General features: G+C 54.0%; 1 protein-coding gene across 1 annotated transcript in view; it reads right to left on the reverse strand.

Annotated features, from left to right (window-relative positions):
- Window positions 1–136: 136 nt before the first annotated feature.
- The window catches only part of lrp5 (low density lipoprotein receptor-related protein 5), a 37953-nt gene continuing 28089 nt past the window's right edge, over window positions 137–10000 (reverse strand). The window contains exons 16-24 of the mRNA XM_079373193.1: window positions 9758–9948; window positions 9464–9673; window positions 9265–9390; window positions 6451–6687; window positions 6266–6376; window positions 5943–6182; window positions 4059–4201; window positions 3851–3948; window positions 137–3540 (exon numbers count right to left, since the gene is read on the reverse strand). Of these exons, the coding sequence (XP_079229319.1) occupies window positions 3216–3540; window positions 3851–3948; window positions 4059–4201; window positions 5943–6182; window positions 6266–6376; window positions 6451–6687; window positions 9265–9390; window positions 9464–9673; window positions 9758–9948 (1681 nt within the window). The 3' untranslated portion in view covers window positions 137–3215. The remainder of the gene's footprint in view (window positions 3541–3850; window positions 3949–4058; window positions 4202–5942; window positions 6183–6265; window positions 6377–6450; window positions 6688–9264; window positions 9391–9463; window positions 9674–9757; window positions 9949–10000) is intronic.

Raw genomic sequence — 10000 nt, forward strand, 5'->3', positions numbered from 1 at the left:
CCCCAGAATCCTCCAGGAGGAGCTGGATTAGGTTTGTGCGTTGGCTTGTGTTACGCTCTCCTCTGGAGAGTTACAGTGAAGCTTCAGGGCCACCGTAGTTCAGACCTTCAAATCAAACACACACACACACACGCGGTTCCTTAAAATAGAACCTTTATTATATAAAAATGCTTTTGATACAAAAATGTCACAAGTGTAAATTACACAAAGCATTTCTAGCTCAGACGACAAACACAGGTTTTAAGGAGTTTTACTGACACAGTGGTTTGAGGCGAGGCCGGCGGCCTGAAATACGGACCAGGCAAAGAGTTCCCATGGAAACGGAAAGATAACCACGCTGGCACGCGAGAACCTCAGCTGACACACACACACACACACACTGATGGGTGGTGAGGACGTGTCAAACACGAACCCTCCTGTGGTCCAGCGGGTTTTCAGGGCGTGTGCTGTACACAGTAAAATCTACCACAGAGAGATGAACAGGTCTGTCCAGAGCTGAGACATGGACACTTTTAAACCCTGGAGGACAGACGTCAGGTCCACTTCCTGTGAGCCGGACCGGATTTTAAAAGGCTGGCGTCCAGAATGAGCCGGAGGTTTAAAGCGCTGGTGAAGGCACAGCCGGGTGGGAGGCGTGGTCTTACGTCATTGGCTGTGAAGCATTAAGGCCATAAAGAAGTCCGTCAGGTGTCCTGCAGGGAGACACCTGACGGACTCATTCAGGAGGCCGTCAGTTCATGAAGAACTCCGACAGACGGATGAAGAGTCGGATAAACACGAGTGAGAAAAGAACCTTTCTTTAAGTCTCTCACCTTCACCACCTCTTAAATAGGCGGAGCTCGCACTACGACCACGCTGTAGCTCCGCCTCCATCATCAGACTGTGGTAAACACAAGCAGCGGCGTCCTCCTTCATGCACGGCCTGCTCCGACCTCAGCGGCGAGGACGTGTGGACGACAGGAAGACGAGGAATCCTTCCTGCATCTGCTCCCTTACAACGCGTCTTATGAACCAATAACGATCGATCGATTGACGGAGAGTTGTGTTCTTTGTTTCGGCGGGAACTCTTTAAACCTGTTTCTGACAAACTCCTTCAAACCTACGAACACGATACAGAAACACACACGATGATCTACACACAGACAGAAATACAGAAGTGGCTATAAGAATAATCTGTAATTAAGTGTAAAATAGCTTCATGATCTATGGTCAGTATGAACGAGCTCATCACAACTGATATGTACACGATAGCAGCAAGTAGACTTTTGGTAAACGGGAAGACGAAGGTGAATGATGATGATGATGATGATGAAGAGGTGATCACTGACTTCATTACACGTATGTACAATAGCTTTACATGTCATTTGGTATGTTAGGACCCCCCCCCCCCCGCACGTCATGAGGTTCAACATTTAAGAAGAGAAGAACTGTTGTTCAAACAGTTCAGAGGAAAGACTTGAGACATTATAATCAAAGTGAACGTCCAATCAGTCTGCGGGTTTCAGCTCGCACGCCGCACACTGAAACATTTCCACAGGATGTTTAGTGTAACTTAAACTTTGAGACCTTGGTTGGTTTTTAAACTTTACTTGGACGAAGCTTTTTGGAGTCTGAAACCGTCGAAGAAACGATCGGAGCTAAAGTTAAGTGCAGCTCGGCTGGCGGTCTACAAAGTCCATTAAAAACACGGTTTTTCCATGACACTGATTTATTCGACTTTAACTGGCTTCTAGAAGTGTCTCTGTTTGTTCTGGACAGGAGGACACAAGGTAAAAACCTTAACCTTAAAAATACACTAGTGCTATTTGCAGCATCTTGGAGCTCGGCCCCCCAGCTGCGTCCACAAAAAGGGTCAGACAAACATCCTCTTTCTAGTGTGTTTCACTTTACCGTCTTATTGAGTACAGTTATCAGGGAAACAAGCTGCAGCTCAGCTAGCAGCGGCTCAGCTAGCTGCAGCTCAGCTAGCAGTGGCTGAGTTAGCTGCGGCTCAGCTAGCTGCGGCTGAGCTAGCAGCGGCTCAGCTAGCAGCGGCTCAGCTAGCTGCAGCTCAGCTAGCTGCAGCTCAGCTAGCAGTGGCTCAGCTAGCTGCGGCTGAGCTAGCAGTGGCTCAGCTAGCAGTGGCTGAGCTAGCTGCAGCTCAGCTAGCAGTGGCTCAGCTAGCTGCGGCTGAGCTAGCTGCAGCTCAGCTAGCAGCGGCTGAGCTAGCAGCGGCTGAGTTAGCTGCAGCTAAGCTAGCTGCAGCTCAGCTAGCAGCCTTTTGGGAAAACCAAACGTAGCTTTATCGAAGTGTTACTGGCTTTAATGTTTTATCACTGGCTCTGTTTGTTTTTGACAGTCCTGCTGATATCGTCGCTAACAGTTGAAACAGTTAGCGTGATGAGCAGCAGCTCGGCTCTCAGCCCCCTCACTGTGTTCTCTCTGACTCCTTCTTTCAAATCTGTTTCATGATCTTTAGGATAAATTACACGAAGCAGCCGGAGCGTCACGAGAAGTGAAAGTGGTTTCTTCACTCTTCAAACTGGCAGCATTATCAAATCATTACATTGAGATAAATATCAATATTGATCATTATAGAAAAAATATTGTGATCATATTTTAAGGCCCACGTTGCTTTGATCTCGGCCCTTTTCCCCCCAATCATTCATTCAATCATTCACACGTCTACACATTCATTCAGTCATCATCTGTGAAACCTCCGCGGCTCGTTCATCGCTCCGCCGCCCACACCTCCACTCGTCTCTCCGCCCTGATTGGTTGTGAGGAGCGGAGGATGAACATTATCTCTCTTCATTATCTTAACACTATGTACAGTCCTGCCAACGAGGACGCGGCGAGGAAGGACTGGACGAACCGTCGGCACACATCAACACACGGCGCTCGGTCTGAGTTCATGGACGTGTCGAGGAGTTCAGAGGGAAGGATCCCGGCTCGTGATTGGACAGATTGGTGGCCCAGAGGAAGGAATGGAGGTTAAAGAGAGATTGAACACCTGGTGACGGACTGACGTGGTGAACGCCCTGAGAGCTGCAGGGCGACTGGAATGATGAGCCAGGTGTGGGACCTGGAGGAGGAGCTGGAGCAGCAGACTGAGCAGCAGGCGTGAGTCCGTCCCAGCTGAATGTCGGCTCCAGTTCTTCAGCTGTAAAGGTGAGCCGGACCAGACTCCCCCGCCCCCCCGGCCCTCTTCACAGGACTCTGGGGCCGTTGGAGGGTCACGAGGAGTCAGTGCAGGGTGAGGGCGGAGGAGGGCATAGGTGGAAGTAGGAGCGCTCGGTAGAGGGGGACGGGGGGCAGCTCTCCTCCGCTGACAGGTACTGTGAGCGGGGGGTGGGGGGTGGAGGGTACGGGTCCGAGTCTGAGTTCAGGTCCATGTAGTATTTGTTGTGTTTGCCGTGGCCCCCGTGGCCCACGGCCTTCCAGCGGCCAGCCGAGGAGGCCAGCCCGGCTGGCGGGTGGTGGGGGGTGTAGTCGCTGTCGCAGACGTCGGTGCTGCAAGGCGTTGTGGGCGGGGCCACTCCTCTGACGGGATGGTACGGTCTGAGGGAAGGACACAAAATACTTCATTCAAGGTCAAAGGATTTTATAACCACTGTTAAAGCTGTAGGACACGCCCCCCCAGACGCCCTGCAGCCAATCACAGGAGAGTAGGCCTTAAAGAGACAGCTGCTGAAATGAAGCTTTACAGGCCCAGGCTGAACATGTGTGTTACCTGTGTGTGTGTGTGTGTGTGTGTGTGTGTGTTACCTGTGTGTGTGTGTGTGTGTGTCTGTGTGTTACCTGTGTGTGTGTGTGTGTGTGTGTGTGTGTGTGTGTTACCTGTGTGTGTGTGTGTGTGTGTGTGTGTTACCTGTATGATCTGGTGGTAGAGGGACTGTTGGAGGAGTAGAAGATCTCTGCGTTGTAGAGGGAGCGGTCTGTAGCCGGGGACGGAGGAGGGTTCAGGATCTGTAGGAACAAAAATATGAAAATATTCAGGTGTTACTCCTCCATGGAGAGGAAGCAGCTGTGTGTGTGTGTGTGTGTGTGTGTGTGTGTGTGTGTGTGTGTGTGTTGACCTGGGGGTAGAAGGCTCCCTTGGTGGAGGAGGAGCTGCTGGACGAGGCTCCGGTCACATGGTTCCTGTCGTAGAGCGGCGCTCCGCTGCTGCTGCTGCCCATCAGGCTGACCGAGCTCATCATGGACTTCCCACAGGAAATACCTGCCAAACAACACAGCATGGTTCATCTGATGAAAACAAGATGGCCGACAGGGTCAGCACCCTAACGGCTTATAGCCTCAATCCTGACAGGCGACACCAACAGAATAATGCCTCTACCATCAGTGTGTGAATGAGTTAATACTGCAGCAGCCTCTACCATCAGTGTGTGAATGAGTTAATACTGCAGCAGCCTCTACCATCAGTGTGTGAATGAGTTAATACTGCAGCAGCCTCTACCATCAGTGTGTGAATGAGTTAATACTGCAGCAGCCTCTACCATCAGAGTGTGAATGAGTTAATACTGCAGCAGCCTCTACCATCAGAGTGTGAATGAGTTAATACTGCAGCAGCCTCTACCATCAGAGTGTGAATGAGTTAATACTGCAGCAGCCTCTACCATCAGAGTGTGAATGAGTTAATACTGCAGCAGCCTCTACCATCAGAGTGTGAATGAGTTAATACTGCAGCAGCCTCTACCATCAGAGTGTGAATGAGTTAATACTGCAGCAGCCTCTACCATCAGTGTGTGAATGAGTTAATACTGCAGCAGCCTCTACCATCAGAGTGTGAATGAGTTAATACTGCAGCAGCCTCTACCATCAGAGTGTGAATGAGTTAATACTGCAGCAGCCTCTACCATCAGAGTGTGAATGAGTTAATACTGCAGCAGCCTCTACCATCAGAGTGTGAATGAGTTAATACTGCAGCAGCCTCTACCATCAGTGTGTGAATGAGTTAATACTGCAGCAGCCTCTACCATCAGAGTGTGAATGAGTTAATACTGCAGCAGCCTCTACCATCAGTGTGAATGAGTTAATACTGCAGCAGCCTCTACCATCAGAGTGTGAATGAGTTAATACTGCAGCAGCCTCTACCATCAGAGTGTGAATGAGTTAATACTGCAGCAGCCTCTACCATCAGAGTGTGAATGAGTTAATACTGCAGCAGCCTCTACCATCAGAGTGTGAATGAGTTAATACTGCAGCAGCCTCTACCATCAGAGTGTGAATGAGTTAATACTGCAGCAGCCTCTACCATCAGTGTGTGAATGAGTTAATACTGCAGCAGCCTCTACCATCAGAGTGTGAATGAGTTAATACTGCAGCAGCCTCTACCATCAGTGTGAATGAGTTAATACTGCAGCAGCCTCTACCATCAGAGTGTGAATGAGTTAATACTGCAGCAGCCTCTACCATCAGAGTGTGAATGAGTTAATACTGCAGCAGCCTCTACCATCAGTGTGTGAATGAGTTAATACTGCAGCAGCCTCTACCATCAGTGTGTGAATGAGTTAATACTGCAGCAGCCTCTACCATCAGTGTGTGAATGAGTTAATACTGCAGCAGCCTCTACCATCAGTGTGTGAATGAGTTAATACTGCAGCAGCCTCTACCATCAGAGTGTGAATGAGTTAATACTGCAGCAGCCTCTACCATCAGAGTGTGAATGAGTTAATACTGCAGCAGCCTCTACCATCAGTGTGAATGAGTTAATACTGCAGCAGCCTCTACCATCAGAGTGTGAATGAGTTAATACTGCAGCAGCCTCTACCATCAGAGTGTGAATGAGTTAATACTGCAGCAGCCTCTACCATCAGTGTGTGAATGTGTATGAATGGATGAGTTAATACTGATGGACTCTTTACTCTGCAGCAGCCTCTACCATCAGTGTGTGAATGTGTATGAATGGATGAGTTAATACTGATGGACTCTGCAGCAGCCTCTACCATCAGAGTGCTTACCTTGGAAGGTGGCGTGCTGCGAGCTGCTCGGGGCGATGAAGTTGAGGGGCACGTGTGGCGTTCCGCTGATGTACTCGTGAGGAAAGCTCCCACTGGGGCCTTTGTAGCGTCGGCACACCACTCGCTGGCACACAAAATAAGCTCCGCCTATCACAAAGACGAGCAGGATGATGGCGATGACGGGGCCGACGGTGTTCGGGCCGGTGTTCGGGATGCCGCTGGACGGAGGAGACACAAACTCTGCAGACGAGGTGAAAAGGGGGCGTGGTCAGAAACAAACAGGAGAGAGGAGAGAGGAAAAGGTGGGCGGGGCTGAAGGTTACCGCAGGCGAGCTCGTCGGAGCCGTCGGGACAGTCGGAGTAGTTGTCACACTGCTGCTTCTTGGTGATGCACTGATTGTCTCCACAGCGGAACTGATTGGGAGGACAGATGGCTGCAGGACGGAGGACACACAGTGAAGAGCAGGACACGGACACAGACAGCACATCTTCAGCTCGTTCAACGTACTCTCACAGTCCTGCTCGTCTGATTGGTCGGCACAGTCGTGCTCTCCGTTGCAGCGGCGCTGAGCTTCGATGCAGCCGCCTTTATCGCACTGGAACTGGAACGCCGAGCACACGGGACAGTTCTCCTCGTCGCTGCTGTCGTCACACTCAGCGAAGCCGTCACAGCGCCACGCCATCGGGATGCAGTCGATCTCACCTGTGGTGCAGGTGAACTGCTCCGAGGAGCAGGTGGGCGGCTCTGAGGAGGAGGAGGGGAGGGGGAGGGGGGGGGGGGGGAGAGAGGAGGAGGAGGAGGAGGGGGAGGGGAGGAGGAGGAGGAGGAGGAGAGGAGGGGGAGGAGGGGGAGAGGGAGGGGGAGGAGAGGAGGAGAGGAGGAGGGGGGGGGAGGAGAGAGGAGGAGGAGGAGGAGAGGAGGGGGAGAGGGAGGGGGAGGAGAGGAGGAGAGGAGGAGGGACAGGAGGAGGAGAGGAGGAGGGGGAGGAGGAGGAGGGGGGGGAGGAGGAGGGGGAGGAGGAGGGGGAGAGGAGGAGGGACAGGAGGAGGAGAGGAGGAGGAGGAGGAGGGGGAGGGGGGGAGGAGGAGGAGGGGGGGGGGGAGGAGAGGAGGAGAGGAGGAGGGGGAGGAGACGGAGAGGAGGTGGAGGGGAGGAGGAGGGGGAGGAGACGGAGGAGGAGGAGGAGGAGGAGGAGACGGAGAGGAGGTGGAGGGGAGGAGGAGGGGGAGGGGGAGAGGAGGAGGAGGAGGAGAGGAGGGGGAGAGGGAGGGGGAGGAGAGGAGGAGAGGAGGAGGGACAGGAGGAGGAGAGGAGGAGGGGGAGGAGGAGGAGGGGGGGAGGAGGAGGGGGAGGAGGAGGGGGAGGAGGAGGGACAGGAGGAGGAGGAGAGGAGGAGGAGGGGAAGGGGGAGGAGAGAGGAGGAGGAGGAGGAGGAGGGGGAGGGGGAGAGGGAGAGGGAGGGGGAGGAGGAGGAGGGGGAGGAGAGGAGGGGGAGGAGGGGGAGAGGGAGGGGGAGGAGAGGAGGAGAGGAGGAGAGGAGGAGGGGGGGGAGGAGAGAGGAGGAGGAGGAGGAGGGGGAGAGGAGGAGGAGGAGGAGAGGAGGGGGAGGAGGGGGAGAGGGAGGGGGAGGAGAGGAGGAGAGGAGGAGGAGAGGAGGAGGGACAGGAGGAGGAGAGGAGGAGGAGGAGGAGGGGGAGGGGGGGAGGAGGAGGAGGGGGGGGGAGGAGGAGGAGGAGGAGGAGGAGGAGACGGAGAGGAGGTGGAGGGGAGGAGGAGGGGGAGGAGACGGAGGGACACATTCAGATAACTGTCATCTTGCTGTGTGCTCAGAGCTCACATCCATCACTCAGGTTCATATCATGACGCCGGCTCGTTTGCACCCCCTGCTGGATGCAGGAGGGACTGCACGTCTGCTCTGAAGCACAGACTTAATACACTGGATGTGTGCAGCATCACACACGGAGGAGATGCAGCTAGGAGATCAGGTCTAAGGGTCTACAGGTCTGCAGGTCTGCAGGTCTGCAGGTCTACAGGTCTACAGGTCTGCAGGTCTACAGGTCTGAGTGTCTCTGTGTCCTCGTGTGTTTACCTCCACAGTGCAGCAGGTCTACAGGTCAGCAGGTCTACAGGTCTGCTGGTCTACAGGTCTACAGGTCTGAGTGTCTCTGTGTCCTCGTGTGTTTACCTCCACAGTGCAGCAGGTCTACAGGTCTACAGGTCTACAGGTCTGCAGGTCTACAGGTCTACAGGTCTGAGTGTCTCTGTGTCCTCGTGTGTTTACCTCCACAGTGCAGCAGGTCTGCAGGTCTACAGGTCTACAGGTCTGGAGGTCTACAGGTCTGCAGGTCTGAGTGTCTCTGTGTCCTCGTGTGTTTACCTCCACAGTGCAGCAGGTCTACAGGTCTACAGGTCTACAGGTCTGCAGGTCTACAGGTCTACAGGTCTGAGTGTCTCTGTGTCCTCGTGTGTTTACCTCCACAGTGCAGCAGGTCTGCAGGTCTACAGGTCTACAGGTCTGGAGGTCTACAGGTCTGCAGGTCTGAGTGTCTCTGTGTCCTCGTGTGTTTACCTCCACAGTGCAGCAGGTCTGCAGGTCTACAGGTCTACAGGTCTGCAGGTCTACAGGTCTGCAGGTCTACAGGTCTGCAGGTCTACAGGTCTGGAGGTCTACAGGTCTGCAGGTCTACAGGTCTGCAGGTCTACAGGTCTGGAGGTCTACAGGTCTGCAGGTCTACAGGTCTGGAGGTCTACAGGTCTGGAGGTCTACAGGTCTACAGGTCTACAGGTCTGCAGGTCTGCGTGTCTCTGTGTCCTTGTGTGTTTACCTCCACAGTGCAGCAGGTCTACAGGTCTACAGGTCTACAGGTCTGCAGGTCTACAGGTCTACAGGTCTGCAGGTCTGAGTGTCTCTGTGTCCTCGTGTGTTTACCTCCACAGTGCAGCAGGTCTACAGGTCTACAGGTCTACAGGTCTACAGGTCTGCAGGTCTACAGGTCTACAGGTCTGCAGGTCTGCGTGTCTCTGTGTCCTCGTGTGTTTACCTCCACAGTGCAGCAGGTCTACAGGTCTACAGGTCTGCAGGTCTACAGGTCTACAGGTCTGCAGGTCTGAGTGTCTCTGTGTCCTCGTGTGTTTACCTCCACAGTGCAGCAGGTCTACAGGTCTACAGGTCTGCAGGTCTACAGGTCTACAGGTCTGCAGGTCTGAGTGTCTCTGTGTCCTCGTGTGTTTACCTCCACAGTGCAGCAGGTCTACAGGTCTGCAGGTCTACAGGTCTACAGGTCTGCAGGTCTGAGTGTGTCTGTGTCCTCGTGTGTTTACCTCCACAGTGCAGCAGGTCCTGCAGTAGGACCAGGTGCATGGGACAGCTGCAGCGAGGCGTGCCGTCTCCTTTGGCGATGCAGATGTGCGAGCAGCCGCCGTTGTCACGGGAACAAGGATGTGATGCTGAGGGAGAGAAACGTCCGTCAGTCAAACTGCACAAAGGGTCAAAGGTCGTGCACCAGGTCACGTCCTTTACCGAACTCCTGAGGATCCATCTGGTCCACGGCGTGGACAGAGGTCAGGTACGAGATGCGTCCCTGAATGCGCGTGCGTCCGTCCCCGCTCAGTTTGTCCACCCTCTCGATCATCTGCTGCTGCCGGTCGATCCAGTACAGGTGGTCTCCCAGGACCGTCAGACCCGTGGGCTGCAGGATGTTGGAGTCCTGGAGGACGATGCGGTTGGCTCCTGACGGGGGACAAAAAGACGCAGAGACACGTCAGCGTCTCTCTGAGGTGAGAACGAGTCTCTCAGCTGGAGGTCAAAGGTCACCTGTCAGGTCGCTGCTCTCGATGCGTTTCAGGTCTCCGTCCACCCAGAACAGTTTGCCCAGCTTGTTGTCGAGTGCGAGCGCCACGGGTCGGATGAGTCCCGTGGTGAACAGGGACTCTCTCTCCGTCCCGTCCAGACTCGCCCCCTCGATCTTCGCCGAGCGCTCCTGAACCGTGGTGAAGTACATGTACCTGCAGAGACGCACGCTCAGTCCAGCTGTTGTTCTATACATGTTCCCGGGTG

The sequence above is a fragment of the Symphodus melops genome (genome assembly GCF_947650265.1).
Source record: "Symphodus melops genome assembly, contig: scaffold_258, whole genome shotgun sequence".
In the NCBI taxonomy this organism is placed as follows: domain Eukaryota; kingdom Metazoa; phylum Chordata; class Actinopteri; order Labriformes; family Labridae; genus Symphodus; species Symphodus melops.